Source organism: Convolutriloba macropyga, chromosome 12 (genome assembly GCF_964194025.1).
Source record: "Convolutriloba macropyga chromosome 12, txConMacr16.3, whole genome shotgun sequence".
In the NCBI taxonomy this organism is placed as follows: Eukaryota; Metazoa; Xenacoelomorpha; order Acoela; family Convolutidae; genus Convolutriloba; species Convolutriloba macropyga.
Window position 1 is genome coordinate 56,806,227 of NC_134479.1, and position 21,647 is coordinate 56,827,873.

Here is a 21,647-nt window from a genome sequence, read left to right on the forward strand (position 1 = left end):
CAAAAAATGGGCTTAAAATACTAAAAATTACCCGAATCCTAAAAAGAAAATGGCAATCGAATGGCAACGGCAGTCGCAACCAAATCAGACTGATTACTTTGTCAACAGTTCTAACGAATCATTCAAACGGCTCTTCGCTTTCATCACAGTTACCAAATAAGGGGCTGCTATTTCAGAAGGCTGCTAAGAAAATCAGATGAAAATGTCGGCAGTGGCATACAGATGAGACAAGCTTACATTGTTTTAACAGTTCCAAAGAATTATTCAAACGGCTTTTCGCTTTCGTCACAGCTACCACATAAAACTAGTCCGATTAAGTAAAAAGGAAGGCTGATAGACCAGGTAAAATAAATTCCATGTCATCCTGTGAACGAAAAAAATTGGAAAGCTAAACATAAAGTAAAAAATCTATACAGTTAGTGGAAAATTAGACAAATTATTTGTCAACAGTTCCGAAGAATCATTCAAACGGCTCTTCGTAGTCACCACATCGAAGTAAAGAAAATTAAATTCCAAGATAGGCATGTCAATACGGGCTTAATTTTAATCAGTCAGTGCTACTGGCCACACACTCAAGAAGCTGATTAAAGAGAATGTAGAATAGAAAAAATTTCATCAACATATGTTCACGAAATAATCAATTCAACAATTTCGTAATAATAATAGAACAGCTATCTACATATTAAACATTTCTCATTCGAAAACTACAACATCCAAGTGGCACTATTTCGGGTGGTGTGAAATAAACGTCTCCTGAGAACTGGCTGCGGGTAAAAGGGTGTTGTTCAAAACTCGGACACTAGCATTGACAACTGATAGAGTTGAATTACCGTACAATCAGTAGCCTTATTTCATTCGCTCATTAATTGAAATAATTAACAAAATAAATTTGGACGCATTGAGCTGTAATTTTAGGGGTCAGAAATGAATTGTCGACTAACACTGAATACTATTAATGCCGCACTGAAAAGAATTATTGAACTGACTAAAACGGAAGGAATTGAGCATGACCAGCATTACACTTCAAATTAATCAAAATTGCGAACTTCAATCAAATTTACTAAGATATTCAAAAAAATAAGATCTAAATTTTTTTAGCTGTGAGCAAGAGATAAAATAAAGTAGATCAAAATGTAGCACGTTGAAAACTTTGTAGATAAAATACAGAATAGCGCATTTGGTTGTGAAAAGTTAACGAACATAAATTATGATCTGTTTTCACAATTTGATTAGCCATCAAGCAACATTTGGAATTACCCCCGCCCCTCCTTTCGCGAACAAAATCTGCATGAGAAAATATGTTTTCTTACGAAATCAAGAAGATTAAAAAAACAAGGCAGTGTTCTGCATTGATAACGGTTTTTATAGACTTCTAAAAGGTTGGATTTGCCATTACAAACACATTTTTTTACGTTTATGAAGGTTTCAAACTTTGATTTATATATGGGAACATATTTCCAACTGCAGAGAGAACCGTCCTAGTCATAGCTCGAGTCAACTAAATTCAAACAATTTCGTCAGCTTTAGATTTCTTTCGGAAACAGATCTTACAGAAATCAACAAATTGTGATCAGGTAATCGAAATTACAATATCTAAATGCAACAGATAATAATAAATAAGCGGCTGGGATTGTGACGTTGTTACGATCCTTCCCCCCCCCCCCCCAAGGAGAGGTATCAGGGATCAATTGTGTCGTGTCTAATAGCTTTGAACATATTCATGAAAACAAGAAGTGACGATTACAATTAATATGACACGAGTTTCGAAGAAATCAGTGATGAAAGATTCCAATGTTCATTCCTTAATGGGCCAAGAAATAAGAATTTTCTTGGCACTGTCGATTCGACACAAACCCCAAAATAAAGAAAACAAGGTGCGGGGTTGGGGGGTCACAAATAACAGTGCTATGCAATTCAGATACGGGAAAAGATGGGAAAGTTTTGAAAAGTAAGCAATAAACTAGGTTCTAGAAGGTTAAGATAAAGATTGAATTGTTTATTCTAATTTGGATTGGACAATAAGACTATTTTGACATTTTGAGACAGCACTGAGCAATGACTGTTTGCTTCGACTCGTTTATCCATCCGAATGAGGGATTCAGAACCTGATTCCAGTCCATGAACGAGTTCCAGCCCCAGTCATCTTCGTGAGCTCTTAACAGGAAACCAAGTTTACGCAGTTTAAACTCTTTAAAAGAAAAGCTTACAGCTTTTGTTTGGCTGATATATAAAATTAAAAAATGCACGCAGTAAAATTTCAAAATCACTTCTCACTACCACCGCACTACCTTCCAGTTGACTCCGCATAGAAATAATGAAACATAACCGACTAACGTCGGGCGAATTGCTCTCAAACGACCGGTGAGCGGTCGTTTGAGAGTCTCCAAAAAGTTTGAGCTGTGAAACAGAGCTGAAAGGCTCTAAGAGCACTTAATGCCCGCTGGGCGCTACCTGTTTATCCCGTTTTTGAGGACGAAAAGTCGAAAGCGTCAGACGAAAAATCGGTCAAGCGAAAAATCTCATAAAAAAAGACCAACAGGACTAATATAATTGCTACAAACTTCGTTTGAGAGCAATTAAACATACCCGGCAGATTGCCGGAAAATAGCCGCCGTTGATTCCCATAACTCTATTGGGATTGAAAGAACAGAAAATATCAACAAAAATTGAATTTAAGTGCAATTTCTTTTGATGTCATTTCGTAATTGAACATACTCCTATCTCTCAGTGAGAGGCTACAGGGCCTAGTATCAATACCAATAAGCATTATAGATAGTAAATAAAAATTATGAGAACAAAGTTCAAGTACCGGGCATCTAAAAATGGGCTTTATGGGTTTATCCCGTTTCTATTTCTGACTTTGATTTTTTTAAATACTGACTCTCTTCATTTTGAATTGCTTTGCTGAGCAGCTGCTGTTTAAAAGGACTTTGAGCAGAATGACAGGAGAGTGAAGCTAGCCTAGAGAAGTCAAAAAGATTTCACGCAAAATATCGAAAAAGCAGCAAAATGGGTAAAGCGAAAAAAAAGTTCGACGAAGTAAAAAAAATAGGAGCGCTATAATAGCCGGCTGAGAAGATGAGGGCGGCTATTAATAAATTGGAATTTAAGTTAGCAGAAATCAGAACGTTTTCACCGTTACCCAGCACTGAGCCAAAATCGTAAAAGATAAATAAACATAGCCGGCAGATGACCGGAATAGCTGCGAAAGCAATAGACTTGGGTGCCGTATAAGACTTGGGTGCCGTATTTATATCTGTATAAAAGTTGAAAAAGATATCGACGCCGCTCAAAAAGCTGTGAAAAATATTCAGCTATAAAATTTTTAAAAAAACTTGTTAAAATTTAAATAGTCTTTTAAATAGTCTTTTAGATAGTCCGCGAAGCCTTTTAAATAGTCCGCAGAAGCCTTTTAAATAGGGACAATTATTTTACATACGAGTTCCTGTAACCAAAAACTAGTTAAAAATTAACTTTTAAAAAGCAAGAGTCATTTTCTTGAGTGAGTTAAGTCATGTATTATCAAAAGCTAATCTCGCAATTGACTTTAAAACTTTGACTTAAGAGAGTGAGACCTAACGTCACGCGCGCAAATGCCGTTGGTGAGAGGAAGAAGTCATTCAGAAAATTTGACCTTTTCAACTTCGCTGTGTGAACAAATTAAAACGAAAAAGGAGCGTCAGACGACGAAACAAAAACATAGTACGAAGAATTCAGCAAACGAGTTGAAGTCGTATCCTCAAAAGAACTGCCTTTTCAAATAATTAATCTCCTTGCAGAACGCATCAATGCATAGAAAACAACAGTCTTAAGTCAAAGAACAAAGAAAATTTGACAGAAAAAAATTAACATGAAAAATTAGAAAAGGTCAATTTATTATTCATTTAGTACAAGTACACATACAAACGAAAACCACTGTTTCATGCTACTAAAACTAGTCATCCAACCACAAAAAATTAGCCAAGCCTTAATGAGTTCAAACATCTGTTTTAAAGATTAAAAATAAGAAAATGGAGTTTAATTTCTCAATTTCATTTTTCAAATTGCATAGAAAGAGAAAGCGTTGTAGTAAAAGAAGCTTGCATCCTTTGTAGTAAAACGAACCTACAGGCACGAGGATTTAATTCAATTTCAAATAAACTCAATAAATTGATACAATGGGACAAAAATTTCAAAAATCAGCAAATAGTTAAAAAAAATCAATTTTACCGCCAAAAAGACAAAAAAATAGAATATACAGACAAAAAACATTAAAATCGACACTAAGACCCAATACTAATCGTAGAAAGTAACTATTAGTCAAAATGTTTAAATTATGTCGAATGAAATCAATTGCAAAATCTAAGAAAAAGGCTAAAATAACTATTTTTAACAACTCATAAAAGCAGAGCTGATCAGAACTATAGGTCTCGGGAAAATGATGGACTGATATATGCTAGAAGTAAACATCAGGCAAGCACGTGTACAATTCTATAAAACAAAATACCGCAAGTTATAAAGAGGCATTCAATTAATGAAATATCAAAGGTAGATTGCCACATGCACTGATTTTTGAAAAAAGATGCACTTTAAGATCTAAAATTGAAGTTAATTTTAAAGAAGCCAAAAATGAATGAATATAATTGGGAAATATGTGCTCATTTGGAACTTTACACGCATTATTAGACTCTCAAAAACACTGTGGTATCAATTTAAGAGCTTCACATATTAATACAGGTTCTATTAAAAACTACTTCTACAAAAGACTAGATTATTAGCAGAAAAACTGGGCCAATTGGACGAAAAAACGCCTATAATGGTAATCTATATGCGGCATTCTGTGAAAAAAAACACTTTTCAAAGTCGAAAAGTCATTCACTGATCGTAGCACATGATCAAAAAACTTCTCTCGCTCAGCAAATTTTAGTTCACACGGCAATTTTACTCTTTTTCGCTTTTAGGTCAGAACGCCGTCTAAACGAATAGTACTTACGGTTAAAATAAAACCCGATACTCCTCTTCCAGTCGTAAAAACCACTGAGCTTACAGCTTCGCAGCTATAATATAAGAAACTCTAGCAATCCTAAAAGGAACACTATCGACCGGCCAGTCCAGGCTTAGCTAGGAGATGCCACCAAATATTTACAAACATCGCGGACAACTAAAGATATCATGCAGGTCTTCTAACAATCTTTCCTAATAAAGAATCTGAAATTGATTTCACTTAATTGCATAAATACAAGCCTCTAATTTCCATCTAGGCCTTTAATAAGGCTGAGTAGCACCTTATTTTCTAATGAGCATAATAAAAGTGGCATGCACTCGTTAACTCATTGTTAAATATAAGAGAACCAGTTAAGTATACAGCTAACAATCCAATGACACGCGTTCTGGAACAGAATTTTTGAAGGCGTAAGACACTAAATACTTACATTGGAAAATGCTTTTAATTTTATTGGCCATTGAGACAATATATTTAACTTTTATTAAAGATTTGCCTATAATTTTTTGTGACTCTCATTACACTGTCACCAAGGTTAACAAAATCAGTTTAAAATTAGATATTTTTGCCTTGAAAACGATGTGTCAATTCAACAAAATAGTCAAACGGAACAGAAAAACAATTTTCATTAAGATGTGCAGAAATGGGATATCTATTATTTTTTATTCAAAACATCATTGTCTCGAGGCTTCCCTGTCGGCAGTATCGTTGACAGGATCAATAACCGCTCAAAATCCTGCTTGATCCTTTTGACCGCTCTATATTCGAGATTTTTCATTTCTTTGTTGTTAAAATTTTAAGGAAAATTTCAACATTTGGCAGTACATTTCATAACCAACTTTTCGCCATTCAGTGCTATATAGGACGAAGCCGTTCATCTTAATTTCCGTTTTCTCATAAAGCGAAATGGTAATTCCGCTTAAAAGACAAAGAAGTAATTTTTTTGTGGTTTTTAGACAGACTATTGTGATCAAGATATTGTGCAGAAGATCGATAAAAAAGTTTTACAGCTTCTATTTGCCTATAAAGGTTCACTCCAATGTAAAAAAAACCTCAAGTATCATTTGCGTATCGTGAGATGTGTGAGCAGTTCCGTGAGAGAAACCTTGGTCGAGTTCAATCCAATTTGTATCAGTATTCAGGTCTTTCCCCTTATAACCCCTCTATGTTGTGTACCATGATTGGGGGCATACGTTGTATGAATTCTCAACTTGATGCTGCAATGTGAAAAACCCAATTTTTTTCACCAAAATTTCAAGTAGTCTTCGAGCAAAACGACTCAATCAGTTGATGAGCATTGATTTTCAATTTTTGTTATCAAAGGATATGCTTTGGTTCAAAAGCTTTCGAGAGATCTAATATTACAGCTGAAAAAAATTGCTATAAAACTAGAGCAATTACATCAAGTAAAATACCGGATCGCTTTGTGTCAAGTAAGAGCTTCTGAAACTGCTCTATTTTGAAGATAATGCTTTTGTTCTGAAAACGATTTTTTACTTTTAAATTTGAAACCAGACGTAAACCAAAATCTGGTCTCCAGTTTCCGGCATCTTATACCTCATCTCTAAGACACTGTGACTGAGGGGGTTCGAGTTTTAAGATTAAACATAACCAATTAACGTCCTAAGAATTGCTCTGAACGACTAGCAGAGATCTATTGCAGATCACTAAGGGGGCTTCAAATAACAAAGGAGTCGCCCATAGAGGTTATTATATACCACTATAACCATTAATTAGGTTTAAATTGAAAAAACGCCACTTTGGCAGACTTTTCATTTGAAATTTAGTGGTGAACTGCCGCCACGAGTTCAGCTGCTAACACTTGTGAATGAGAGTGAAATTTAGACCAGGCAAAACGAAGTCAAGGCCGCAAAAGTCACTCGAAAAATCAAAACGGTCAAGCCAAATTTTTGCATTAAAAAGACCAACAGTTTTGCAATAATTGCTTGAAACGTCGTTCGAGAGAAATTGAAGACAATCTTTCACACCATGAAATTCTTTCCTCAAAACAATTGTAGCGAATCACATAATTAGAGACTAGAAAACCGTAAGGCTCTAGGAGAGCTTCTCATCCACTTAACGCCCTCCGGGCTTTACCTTCAAGCTAAAAAGAAGGAACCCAAAAAAAACTACAGGACTAATAAAATTGCTACAAAACTCATTTGAGAGAAACTAAATGTGTAGAGCATGAAAGTGTTTCCCAATTACTAGGCTGGAATGCTCGAAGCTTGATATTCAGCAAACAATTCAGATTCAGGTCATTACAATGTACTATAGATATCGGGTTGGTTCTCTTACCAATTTAATGCATGTTTTGACATGATAGTTTTGAAATGTTAAATCGCTATTTTTCCATGGTAAAGTTACAAAAAATTTAATTCTCCTCAAAACAGAAAAAGTCTTCTAATCTAAATCCATTAAAAGCTTGCTAGCTTTAAAATACAGAAGCATAGCCGGTAGATGGCCGGAAAAAACCCGCGATAGACGCTTGTGGCCTACCATGAATTAAAACAACTAAAGAATTAAGATTGACAGATCGACCACCAGCTTTTTAACAGATCACTAAAGTTTTTTGGGGTTAGAATCAGACTGTCATTTTTATGAGACACATTTGCTCTACGAGGAAAAGCCCTAAGGGAGCTTTTTAAAAATATTCGATATTAAACTCAAGACTATTACTCAGGAATTAGGGCAACTTAGATGCACACCATTGACTTTTAATTAGTAAATGTTCATAAAATTTAAAGTTCCAGAAGTCTTTTGTTTGGGTGAGTTAAGTCACGTAATTAACCTAAAAGCAGAAATGACGTCACGAACATAAATTTTAACTGCAATTTCAAGAAGTCAGGGTAAAACGAAACAAAAATCTGTTACACGAAGTAAAAAACATAGCGGGACAAGTCCTGACGTACAATTCCACGGACTTTCATTGACTAAACAAAAACCTAGACCTAGAACGGACAATTAGTGAATCGGGAAAACCATTTCTTAAAAAAAAACAGAAAACCAATATCAAAATGCCGCATGTGGACAAAAAACCACTAGCGAGAAATGAAAATTCGGTTGAAATAAAAAACTACGACTTGAATGGACTATGAATGGATTGGAAAAACATTTAAGAAAAATCCGACCCAAAAAAAATCCAAAACATACCCGGCAGATTGCCGGAAAATAGCCGCCGTTGATTCCAATAAGCATGATTGGGATTGAAATAACAGAAGATATTGAAAAAAAAAAGATTTTTGTACAAAAACATTTTTTTAAGTCCGATTTATTTTGATGGCATTTCGTAGTTGAACATACTTCTGTTTCTTAGAGAGAGGCTACAGGGGCTACCATCAATAACAATAAGCATTAGAGATGGTAATTAAGACTTATAGGAACGACGTTCAAATAGCGGGCATCTAAAATTGGGCTTTATGGGTTTATCCCGTTTCTATTTCTGACTTCAATTTTTTATACCGACTCTGTTCATTTTGAATTGCTTTGCTGAGCAACTGATGTTCAAAATCACTTTTAGCAGAATGAGAGAAGAGAGAAACTAGCCTAGAGAAGTCAAAAAGATTTCACGCAAAATGTTGAAAAGGCGGCAAAATGAGGTAAAGCGAAACATTTTTTTATTCGACGAAGTAAAAAAAAAAAAAATAGGAGCGCTATAATAGCCGGCTGAGAAGATGAGGGCGGCTATTAAAAACAAAACATTTAAGTGAAATTGCCGCATGTGAACAAAAAACCACTAGCGAGAAAGCGAATTTTTTGTTCAAACACCGTTTTCTCACTCTACTTTAAATTAGAGCGAAAAAAATCCTGCCGCAAAACCACTCGCTTTTTCGCTCCACTTCCTGTTTCGGCGTGACCAAAATCACTACTACAATTTGACTTCAAAAATGAAAATGTGTGAACAGATCTTAAAAACAGAGCGCCCCAATACAAATCAAATTCTTTGAATTGTAAAAAAAAATTGGGAGCGCAATAATAGCCGCCTGGAATTGCTGACTCGGCTATTCGGCTATTAAAAATAAACGTCCCGCTACACGAAAAAAACACGTTTCAAGAACAGATATCTACAAAAATTTTCTGTTTTAGTGACCGGCCTCTATCGACCTTCATTTAGAGTGCATCGATTTACTGAATATAAAATAATACCTATTCTTAAATTCATTAAATGTATGCAAATCATTTATAGTGGGGTAGTAACAGAGCGCTAAACGAAACTTAAAATAGCAGCTTCAGTTTTTATGACGCGATCAGTTGGGGTCAAAAAATAGATGATGCAGACGACAAATGCAGGTGCTTCACGGCTATCAACCATAACCACCTGCGAAAAAAAGTTGAGTATAATCTGTCCAACAACATACCTGAATGTATGCGATGTCGACAGCTTCTTATTCTTCGAAATAGTGCTGTTAACCAGAGTCAGCTCAAATTCCACATTGTAAGTCCAGTTCTCTTCAGCCACAATCGGTTGGCACCCCAGAAACAGACCCAGGAAATATTTCTCAGGCCCACTTCTGAATCGTTTGGCACGAATCCACAGTTTATACCCTTTCGAGAGTATGACCCCGTCTGAGTCATGGCTTTCACCCGCAACCCACGATCTAAACATGAAGCTTCAAAATATCAGCCTCCATTAACATATATGCAGTTTTTTAAATAAACAAAACGTATAGCAACGCAGAGATAGCGACAAAGTTTAGGTCAAAACTGTAGATAATCTGTTCTTGAAATTTTCGTAAAACGCGTAAATTGAGAAAGGCGTAAATTTAACAACAGCATTTCTGCTAATTTTAACCAAATAGTTAATTAGAAAGCGAGATAGATATAATTTGAGCAAAATACCAAGTATGGTGTGCCAATTGTTTCCCCTTCTAAAAATGTGATTCATTTCAACAGGGCTGATTTACATACAAGTCACTTGAGCAAAAAGTATTCGATGAAAAGCCGAACCGATGCCACAATGAAAAGTACAAAAAAATCAATAAGTTCTGAAAATTTCTCCAAACAGACACGTGCAAGTTTTAAAAAGCCGGATCTTGACTCTGACAGATTTTAAAACTTGCACAACGTGTTCAAAACAAGTGCGACTATAAGTCACTTGGAAGCTTTGGCTTAAATATCTAATCGGTACGCGACTCTCGACAAATTCCTAAGATTCATGACAAATTCGTGCTATTAATATTGCCAAAACTCATTTTGTCTCAATAATTGGTCCAGTAACACATTTGCGGGCGTTAAGAAGTGTCACTGGACCTGAAAAATTGAGTAACTCAAAAAATAACAAAAATTTTAAATATTTTTCTTCAACAAAGATCGATAGACTTAAGACGAAGAGCGATCTTAATAATTCTGAACATTCGGAAAACCCAAATTTTATTAAAAAATTGCTAAAATTCGTGATATTAAAAACATAGACACCATTCCATTGCCATTAGAAATCTATGCAGTAACATATTAGCAAACCCTAGAAGATAGAGGAGTTTTTCTTGCCCCTCAGCATCGAAACACTCAAAAATGACACTTTCAAACAGGAAACAAATTTGCGTGTTCATTTTGCGTTTTTAAGTTTGCATTACCAAAACCCATAGCTCACAAAATGGACAAAGCAATTATGTCGTGCGAAAGGCCTTTAACAACTTTGATAAACGTCAATTTAAGAATAATCAAACAAAAAATGGGAAAAACACGCAAAATTGCTTCATTTGAGGTCAAAAACTCTTAAAATGAACTTTCCCCCTCGTGTTAGGGCCATCTATGCAATCACAGCACTCTGAGCACTTGGAGCCAACTACGGGCCTCCAATAACGCTTAATGCTCACTGGTCAACTGTTTATCCCGTTTTCGAAGCGCATAGTCATGGAAAAATGTCTGAAACATCTTACAAAAAAGACAGAGCACCAATTCAATCTAATTCTTGAATTTAAAAAAACATTAATAGTCTGCTGAGAAGAGGCCGGATATTAAAAACAAAATGAAAAACATTTGGCAAAAAATTAACAAGGCTTGGGATTATTCAACTCTGCAGAACCCTTTTTATTAGGGACTTTTATTCCAAATACGATTTCAGAACCACATAGATCTTAAACTAACTCAAATTTAACAACAGCTGGCAGATTGGCGGAAAATAGCCGCAACAGCTTGTGCATCTGCCCAAAAAGATGGTAAAAGATACAGACCAAAAAAATATTCTTTTTATTCAATGATGAGATGATAGATTTTGAGTAACTTTGAATAACTTAGTGATGCTTCTATTAGCTGCTCTCAAAAAACCTTCAATTAAAGTGATACACACTCACTTGACCTTATCACTGAACTGAAGTAAAGAAAAGTCAATTTCAGAGTGAAGAAGTAATTTTTGAGAGTGAGTAAAGTCACATGTAAACAAACTTATTCACGCGAATTAACAAAAAAAATCTCGCTCAGCTAAGTGTGAAAAAGGACGCCACGCACTGAACTCAGTTGAAATTGTATGAACAAATGAACAAAAATGGTCGTATAGTAGAACGAGTCCTGAATAACAATGCAAAGAATTGAAGCAACTGAGGACAACAAAACAACAACTCAATAAAATAACAAACAAACAATTATCAAGACGAAAACGAAAGTAAACAAAACACAGAAATCGGGAAAAAGCACTTTAAAAACCGAGAAAAATTCAATTCATTCTTCCAGAAAAATAGTGTTATTGAAGCTATTACTCCCAAAAACGTCTTCAGAAGATTTTTACACAATGAGAGCAAACCCCAGCTTTGTTGAAAACTACTGCAGACAAATTAAAAGTAAAATAAATTTTTGGAAAAAATGATTTTTACGAATGTCATTTAAAATTAGTGGCATCAAAGTAAGTAAACCATGCACCTAAAATCTGAATACCTCAACATCTATTGCACTATCTATAAATAGCAAGAGTAGATCTAATTTGATAAAAAAAAAATTGGGCAAACGCCACAAAATCAGCAGCAAAAGTAGGCAAAAACAAAATTTCAAAAATAGTAGAAAAATGGTCAAGAAGCCGATTAAATCATGAGATTTCAGCCTAAACGATTACACAGATCCAATTATATCTAATTGGAGGGCAAATAAGACCTATCATTAATGAGTCTTGATGACAGGACAACAAAAAAACAACAAAAACGGTCATAATAAAATAATTCGAATAGTTTTCGATAACAAGTCGTTTTCAAAGTAATAAAAAATCTCAACTTTGAAATTAAAACACTAGACAAACTCAAGAGACAGAACAAAAAAAACAAAGCACAAAAATCCGGGGAAAACAATTATTTTTTGAAAGCAAGTAATGTAGTGAAAACTGATTAATGTTAAAAAAAAAACAATTAATGTGATTAAAGGGGCATCCATAAGAGAGCCATCTAGAGCTGTCCATAATGAGACTAAATGACAACAAAAACGAACTATAAAAAAATCCAAAAAATCAGTAATGTTTTTTTCGAAAAGAGTTAGTGTCAGTGTCGTTAAAATCATTAATTTCATTTCTAATCAGTAAATTGATTTCAACCTGCCTCAGTAGAACCATTGAAACCTATCATTGATGAGACGAAAAAAAAACAAAAAGAACGATAAAAAGACAAAATATCATTTAATGAAGATAAATAGCGCCAAGTCTTTGAAGTACATTGATATTTGAGGGGTTAAACGGTGTGAAAATATGCATTATTACAACACACTTGTCGCCCTTAACTCCTTTTAACTTCGAACGCCTTCAGCTTAAGGATTTCAACTTAAGTATTCAGAATGAAGAGGATAAAAACAGCGAAAACAGAAGTCAAATTGCCGCACGGGAAAAAAATGCTCTCAGAAACCGAAAATCTGTTTAAGCACCATTCTATTACTTCACTTAATAGCACCAAAAAAGTCATGCCTTATGAATTCTCAATTTTCGCTCCGTACTTTTTCTTAATTTGATTTCCCATTGATTTTCATTTCTCATTGTCAAGTAAAGGTGGAAAAAGGAAAAGATTTTACAAAAGACAGCACGCCAATACAATTCAAACTCTTTGGATTGTAAAAAAAAGAGAAGGTCAAAAATAGCCCCAGCAATCGCTTTGCGGCTATTGCAAAATTTTAAAAACCAAAAGCCATTTCATGTAAGTAAAGTGATGTAAGTAAAGTCACGTATGATCAAAGTCTAATCCTACAAATGACTAAATAAATTTTACTATGGAGCAGAAGAAGAAATTCAGAAAATTTGACTATGGAGCGGAAGATGTGATTCAGAAAAATTTCAGCTTTGCTGTAGGGCCAAATTTAAAACGAAAGAAGTCAGACGACGAACAAAAAAAGCATCAGGACGATTCCTGCAACAATTCAAAGATATTTTATTGTTAACACCAAAAAACCGCCCAAAATTGACTTGCAAACGACTTTGAAAAACATTTGCTGAAAAACTCCGAAAAAAACAAAAAAACATAACCGTCTAACGTCGAGCGAATTGCTCTCAAACGACCGGCGAGCGGTTGGCTTCGTCAGTAGCTAGCCACGGGGGGGAGTGCACTGGGGGCTGACGGGGGCGGTGGAGGCTCTAAGAGCACTTAATGCCCGCTGGGCGCTACCTGTTTATCACGTTTTTGAGGACGAAAAGTCAAAAGCGTCAGACGAAAAATCGGTCAAGCAAAAAATCGCACAAAAAAGACCCACAGGACTAATAACATACCCAGCAGATTGCCGGAAAATAGCCGCCGTTGATTCCAATAAGCATGATTGGGATTGAAAGAAATATTGAAAAAAAAAGATTTTTGTACAAAAACATTTTTTTAAGTCCGATTTATTTTGATGGTATTTCGTAGTTAAACATACTTCTGTTTCTTAGAGAGAGGCTACAGGGGCTGCTATCGTAACCAATAAGCTTTAGAGATGGTAACTAAGACTTATAGGAACGACGTTCAAATAGCGGGCATCTAAAATTGGGCATTATGGGTTTATCCCGTTTCTATTTCTGACTTCAATTTTTTATACTGACTCTGTTCATTTTGAATTGCTTTGCTGAGCAACTGATGTTCAAATTCACTTTCAGCAGAATGAGAGAAGAGAGAAACTAGCCTAGAGAAGTCAAGAAGATTTCACGCAAAATGTCGAAAAAGCGGCAAAATGGTAGAGCGAAAAAAAGTTGGACGAAGTAAAAAAACATAGCAGGAAAAGTCTTGACGTACAATTCAAAGAATTTTCATTAACTTAACAAACAACTAGACCTAGAACGGACAATGAGTGAATTGGAAAAACCATTTCCAAAAAAAATCAGATGAAAAAACAAAAAAAAACAGAAAATCAATGTTAAAATGCTGCTAGGGAGAACAAAAAACCACTAGTGAGATATGTAACTTTGATTCTAACAAAAAACTAGGTCCAGAATGAGCTGTGAATGGATTGGAAAAGCTATTTAGAAAAAAATCCGATCCAAAAAATCGAAAAAACAGTAAAAATCAGAGTGAAATTAACCACTACCGAGAAACCGAATTTTTGTTCAAACACCGTTTTCTCACTCTACTTTAAAATTAGAGCGGACCAAAATCACCTGTTTCGGCGTGACCAAAATCACTACTCCAATTTGACTTCAAAAATCATGAAAATGTGTGAACAGATCTTAAAAAAAAAGACAGCGCCCCAATACAATTCAAATTCTTTGAATTGTAAAAAGGAGCGCTATAATAGCCGGCTGAGAAGATGAGGGCGGCTATTAATAATTGCTACAAATTTCGTTTGAGAGCAGTTAAACAGTTAAGAAGTCAAATTACCGCATGCGATAAAAATTTATTCAAATACTGTTTCATAAGTCCACTTTAGAACTGGAGAGAAACAAATTCACGCCACAAAATCACTCGTTTTTTCGTTCAATTTCCTGTTTTGGTGTAATTAAAATCACCACTCTAACTTAACTTCAAAAATCGCTAAAATGTGCGAACAGTTCCTTAAAAAAGGCATGCAATGCAAATCAAATTCTTCAAATTGTTAAAAACCAGAACGCTGCAATATAGTTGCGCGCAGCTTACGGGTTCGCAGCTATAAAAATGCGTCGACAATTCTATTTCAGTCGGACGAATTGCTCTCAAACGACAATTTAACTCAGAGCCTAGAGAAACTTTAATGGATGCAAAAATCTCCGACCATGGAGGAGTTCAAACCATCAACCTCAATGATAGCAATCAGAGTTATTCACCACTCAGCTTTACCCTCTTTAAAATCAGACCGCTTACAATCCCCTTTTATTTTAGCAACAGACTTAATTTCTAAATTCAACTTTGGTCACTCAAGTAAAGCGTGAAAAACTCATAAAAGTCAATCGCGGAAACAAATTGAAATAATGCTCTAAAATTTAAACGGTCAAATAAAAATCTTGCATAAAAGCTAACGCATTTACAATCATTGCTTCAAATTTTGTTTGAGCAATTAAAAAGATTGTATCATATCAAAATGCGTCAATTTACAACAGAAAAGCAGTAATTACCTGAAACCAGCAAATTCAGCACAAATCGTAAGACCATTTGTATTAAGCCCAGTATACGCTTCTGCTCCAACCAATTCCAAGGGCAAATTCAAGAAACTGTCAAGAATCGGTAACTCAATGTCAAGTGACGTCCCTTTGGCAAATGACCGAATTTTGGCCTCGTTGAGCCTGAACAAATCCAGCTTTTCGATTTCCTTTTCAAGGACGATTTTTCGGTTTTCGTAAGCTTTGATTTTGCTGTCGAGGGCTGTAATCTGATCTTGAATACTTTCGATTCGTTTGTTCATGTTCTCTACGAAAGATTCCTTTTGAGCGCCAATTTCCTTCAGCTTGTTGTTCACAGAACTTTGAAGGTGCACCTGTAAACAGGAAGTTCTCTTTAACATGGCTATCAGGTTGAATCAATCTTAACAATAATTGATCATGAGAAAAGATTAGAACGAGCATTGACGAAACGGTTGGAACGTTGCTTTAAATAGCAACAAGATTTATTAAAATGGCTGTTTGATTCAGTTAATCTTAAAAGATGAGCAATAAAATGAGCTGCCTATTTCAAAATAGCTGGAATATAAATAATTGTTTTTCAATAGCTTTGAATTAACTAAAAAATTTTCTATTCTTCAGGGATTTGCAGATGCTATCAAAAAAAACAACAACAATTTGACCACGCACGATGCATTGACGCACAACTCTTTATACGCAGCTATTTCGCCTATCCACGTCAACTCTTGCATTTTGCAATCCATTTAATACGGTTAACAATCAAAATTTTTGAGGGCCGAGATCAAACTACCTCAATCAGCGAAATTGAACACTTTGACCAAAACTACAAAGATCGCAAAGCGACCTTTTTCTCTGCTCTTACTGACTGGATGATGGTGATTCTAAACACATAAATTGACAAGACGGTAACTCCGCCTTTCCTGGACCCAATTGATTCATATCTCGAGGACATCAATGCACCTCATCAAAATCTTTGCACACAGAAAAGAGCAAGAAAGTGAACTATACAAAATTTTTCCACTTTTTGCGACACTTGGGCATAAAATGAGGTTTCCTGATAACCGGGACGGTTCTTTGCTTTTGTTAGTCTTCGAGATATATAAGAACGGATTCTCGTCTTTGGTTTCTGCCAATGTGCTCTTCGTTGTTATAGGAAGCTTAAGGCATCCGATACAGTTTTCTCTTTAGATGAACTTGTAATTGCTTACTTTGAAAGTTGTAAGTCTCGTGCTTTTGTATAAAATTTGTTACGCAGTCAGCACACGATAGTCCGCCAAAGTTTATGATGGTTCGCTAAGAATGTTGGTTACTGAGTTGAGATCAATAGAGAGAGAGAACACTATATTATTGTAGAGGGCTAGCTGTCGCTAAATATATAATAAGTGTAAATGATTTATGTAGAAACACGAATAGTTTTTTATTTAAGTATAACTGGCCACAGCTCATTTGAAGCTGAAATCACTCCACGTGCTAGCTTGTTGGATAGGAACTACTGTTGACTCGGCTATCAAAATTTTTTTCAATCGACTTCTGAATGCCAGTAAACTTACATTTGTATCTCGCAGGTACAATGGTAGTGAGTTCCAATTCAACAATACGACTAAAGAAAGATCTAGAAGAGGATGAAACAGATGAAAAATTCCCTACAAAAATTATTTGGTTAGTGCGCTTGATAATCCTACAGCTGGCCGTAGGTAATTTAAGCTCTTGTTGAAAGGCTCTTCATATTCTAATGCATTGGAAGTAGTACGTTAAAGTTTTCAACTCGACCAGCTATCTTAAACCGATTACATTTTTACGTTTCCTTCATTCATTTGACGACTTGATAATAGAATGAAAAAATACACACTTCAAAGCCCAATTCATCGCTCTCCAAAGAGAGCACCAAAGCTGAACTGATTTGAAAGAGACATAAAGCAGAGTACTCTAAATGACTAATGACAATTGCGTAGAAAAAAATTGAGTAATACAGTGGTGGGAAATCATTGTTGCAGAGTTTCAATAGGTTTAATACCAGCAACCATATTCTTAATAACCTTTTTCATATGTAATTGAAAACGAAGGTGACTATCTATGGTGACACCTAAATATTTACACTTTGATTTTTTTACTATTGCTGTTCCTACAACTACAGTCTCAGAATCGTTGAGCCTGTTATCAATCTTGCGCGAGAACGCAACAAACTCAGCTTTTTGGCATTCAAGTTTAACCCATTGAAACAAAAGCAAGTTTCCAAACTTTTAATGTTTTCCTGCAAAATTTTAAAGCAACATTGGGGTTTTGTGACTACAAACAATAAACAAAAAGCCGCAAAAGCTTACCAGTTTCACTTACTTGCTCTGGGAGGTCATTTATATATACCATGAAAAGAAAAATGTCCCCTGAGGAACACCTTGCTGTAGCTCAACCCAATTTGACACCAATCTATCAACACAAACTTGTATATGATCCGTAAGAAAGCATTTTATGACCTGTAATGCAGAAATTGAAAAGCTGTAATTTTCTCAAAATGATTTGGTGTCGAAAGCGTTTGACAAAAGGGACAAAATAGCATGAACAATATTACCATTATGAATTTCGTGTTGGACTGATTCAATGAAAAGTAGAATAGCATCTTGTGCTGATACCACACGTCGAAATCCAAATTGAAGCAGCGATAGTAATTTCCTCCTCTCAATATAACTTTTGATTTGCTTGTGCAAGCTTTTTTCTAAACTTTTAGAAAACGAAGTATCGACATAGGACGACAGTTTACAGGGTCCATGATGTCATTTTTTATAGATTGGTGTTCTGATAGCACTTTTGAGCATCATAGGAAAAACACAGTCATCAAGGCATTGATTTATAATAAAAATCAGGTGGGATTAAAATTTGCTTACTGTAAATAATAGCACAAGTGGGTACTTTAAAAAAACCAGTGAGCTTGTTGGCATTTAGCTCTCTGATAATATCAAAACAATCTTTTTCTGATATCGACCAAAAATTAAATGATGCGTCGCTAACATTAAAACATGGTGCTTCTCCATTTTTACCAAAATACTGCACTAGGTTTCAGAATACTTCAATTTTTGTCGCGAACAATCATATCACCGAAAGAACTTTTTTACTGCAGTAATATTTACAGTTTGCTTATTGTTCGCCCTAACATTATTGATAAAGCAGTACTAACGATCTTTAGCAGTACTAAGGGAGAGGAAACAGTTCCAGGAGAACTTCTGTTTTCTTTCAATATATTGGACCGTCTGTTTCGAAGCTTATTGTATAGTGACGAATTTTCTGGCCATGAATTCAAACAAAAAATCTCACACTCTGACATTTTGCACTCCTCGTCAAACCTCGTTTCCCTTGACAGTTTTGAGGTTCTTTTTAAAAATACCTTCTTAAGGGGTGCTTGCTTTTCCACTGCACTTGATAGAAGATAATCAAACATATAACATCGCATTGGCATTTAAACATTCATCATATACTTTGAACCATGGCCTATCTGACAATGATTTGCAAAACAAGATTTTATCATACTTTCTACCGAATCTTTTTAATATGAAGGTCTTTTACTTTCCAACGCTTACTCCGATATACAATACAGAACCAAAATGGTCGGTTTTGAAAGAGGCAATACTCGACATAACAAAACAAATCAATTAAGATTTCTGCAAAGGAATCACGATATTCGTTTTTTTTCCTCACGTGAGTAGCAACCCTTTGGAACATGAAGGGCAAGTCACCGTGAAGTTCTAATTGCAAGCACACAGAGATAGAAATTTCACTTGACATCAGCAATAGCGTAGGGCAAAGCCATCAAAAAACCGTTATGATCAGAAATCCCTCTGTATACACCAGTAGTTACTGATTAAATTTATAATGAATAAATTCTCTGAACAGATCAATACACAAAGATGAAAAGGCTGAACGCAAAACGTAGATGGTGTACCTTATAGCTTTTCATTGCATGACCGTCGTGCTGTGTTTCAAAACAGGTCTGGCAAATCTTCTCGGAGCATTGCACACACCAAAATAAGACAGGTGATGATGGATGGGTCGGACATCGAGAGAAAGCCGCAGGTTTTGGCGATTTCGGACAAGGTTTCCCGGAATGCTGTAAAAACTCGCGTATTCCGAAGAGCGGTTTTAAGCTGCTGATATCGAGATGGTGCAGCTCGTTGCATAGAGCACATTTGATAGCGCCATTTGTCTGCTTCAGCATTGTGAGACAACTTTTGTGTGGACCGCAAAAAGAGTGACCACAGGGAAGAGCTCGAGGATCGTCCAACTCTTCTGCGCAAATAGAACATTCTGGTGACCCACTCATTTCTGAAAAAAAAACAATTGACATCACACTACAGCAGTACTAGAAGTGAAGGTCTTTTCAAAAACCAGATTAAATTAAGAAATGCTCCTCCCCAACAATGGGTGAATATTGGCTGGTCCAGAGGCCCTCCCAGCACTACGTCTTCATAGAGCATTTCGTAAGTTAAACCAACAGCCTCCCTTCTTCAACAACAGCTTCTGCAACTTAAGAGGCTAATCTCTGGGGCTTACTGCCTTTTTTCTAACACGAAACAAATTTTGAAAGAATAATAGAATAGGGTTTTGCTCTTAAGCCGCGCAGGACAATCCAATGGACGATTCTCTGGACTTATTAATTAGTGTGATTTCAGTTATCGATGATCTGCGAGGCAGCAGTTGTGGCCTCTGAAATTTTGTTGTAATCTGTTATGGTATTTATTCTTGGAGCCAGCAGTTTACATCATTCATTGAGGAAGTGGTCCCAAGTTACAAACCGACAATTATTTGAAAAATATTATTGCGGACCCGGGCCTCAACCTACATCCTGGAAGCCAAGCGAAACTCAAAGTAGTACAGAACCGTCTAGGTGAAATCCCGGGTGGTGAAACAATTATTTTATGGCACGACGTTATTAACAACTCGATCACAAAGCACCCGTCAGATCCGAGACAAGCGCTAAACGCTGACGAACTTATTACTGTGTTACAAAAATCCCAGTATTCATTAGTGATATAGTCTACTGCCACCGAAAAGGAGCCGCAGACGTCATTGAAAAACTTTGTTCAACGAGATTCCAACTCTCCAGATTATCAAGGACACTATCAAAGGAAAAACAGAAAGATACCAAAGTCACCTCTCAATATTCAGAGCTTCACCAATATTGGAAAATTGAAATCTTTGACGATCGTTAGGAAATATCACGGTGATCTGAAACAAATCAAGCAGAAGAAGCAGCGTAGATCAAAAATAAAACGAAAAAGGATTAGATTGACTTTGTTATAGTTTCCTTCCTTAGTAAGGTTAACGGTACCAATAAGTAAAATCTGTTTTTCTTGCAAAAGAGTCTTGATTTAGTTCTTGGGCTAATGTTAGCAAGGAAAGCATTAACCCTTTCTCGCATTACCGCGTGCTGAAGTGCCTAGAAGTTACATAACCTATACGAAAAATACAAACTTGAAGTGCAAAGCCTTGAAAAGCCAACCAGATCAGTAAATTGCGTTTCATGCAACATCAAATTAACGTAAGAAAATTTTTTGTACTTTTTGCAATAAAACGTTACTTGTGACTCCAGAATGCACGGGCTTTACAGTAGAAGAAATAAAAGTTTTGATCAAATTAAATGCAAATACCCTTCCCGTATGCAACAGTTGTACAGAAAAAAGGGATCAGGAGACCTGAGTCAGGCTCTCAGAACAAAAATGGATGAAAAACTAGATGATATCAATTTGGACGTGGAAACACTGAATAAGGAAGTCGAAAAATCAAACGAATTCTTTAACTCAATCAAAGCAGAACTCTCAGAGTTTAAAATAAAGCCGCTTCTTTGGGGACAATTGCGAGGGGGAAAGTGCTCAACGCAGGCGCAAATGACTATGGAATGGGTATCCGAGTAAGAGGAATCCCAGAAAATGAATCAAAGTCACCAGACGAAAGCCTTCACGCCAATATGAATGCTATTGAAGAGATCTTGTGTTACTTAAATTAAGAAGACAAGCGACTCGGTAAGGTCACGTGTATTGAGAACAATCCTCATAAAACTAGAAAGCCCTATTAGCAAAGAGCTATTGATGAAATCAACCTTCAGGCTTAAAAACATCAGTCGACGAGTCTTCATGAGCCAAGAGCTTACTCCACAGCAGTGAGTGTCTGAGAAAAAGACGACTGTTGATTGGCAGCCACAAGTTCTCAGCGACAGATGTT

At 35.8% G+C, this 21,647-nt stretch overlaps 1 protein-coding gene across 1 annotated transcript; it reads right to left on the reverse strand.

Annotated features, from left to right (window-relative positions):
- Nucleotides 1-1,825: 1,825 nt before the first annotated feature.
- Nucleotides 1,826-19,749, reverse strand: LOC142350301 (uncharacterized). Its single transcript, XM_075402111.1, has 4 exons — nucleotides 19,372-19,749; nucleotides 15,438-15,796; nucleotides 9,340-9,579; nucleotides 1,826-2,154 (listed from the first exon to the last, which is right to left on the reverse strand). Exons 1-4 carry the CDS (start codon nucleotides 19,747-19,749, stop codon nucleotides 2,025-2,027), a joined length of 1,107 nt encoding a protein of 368 aa, XP_075258226.1. The 3' UTR covers nucleotides 1,826-2,024.
- Nucleotides 19,750-21,647: the final 1,898 nt, after the last annotated feature.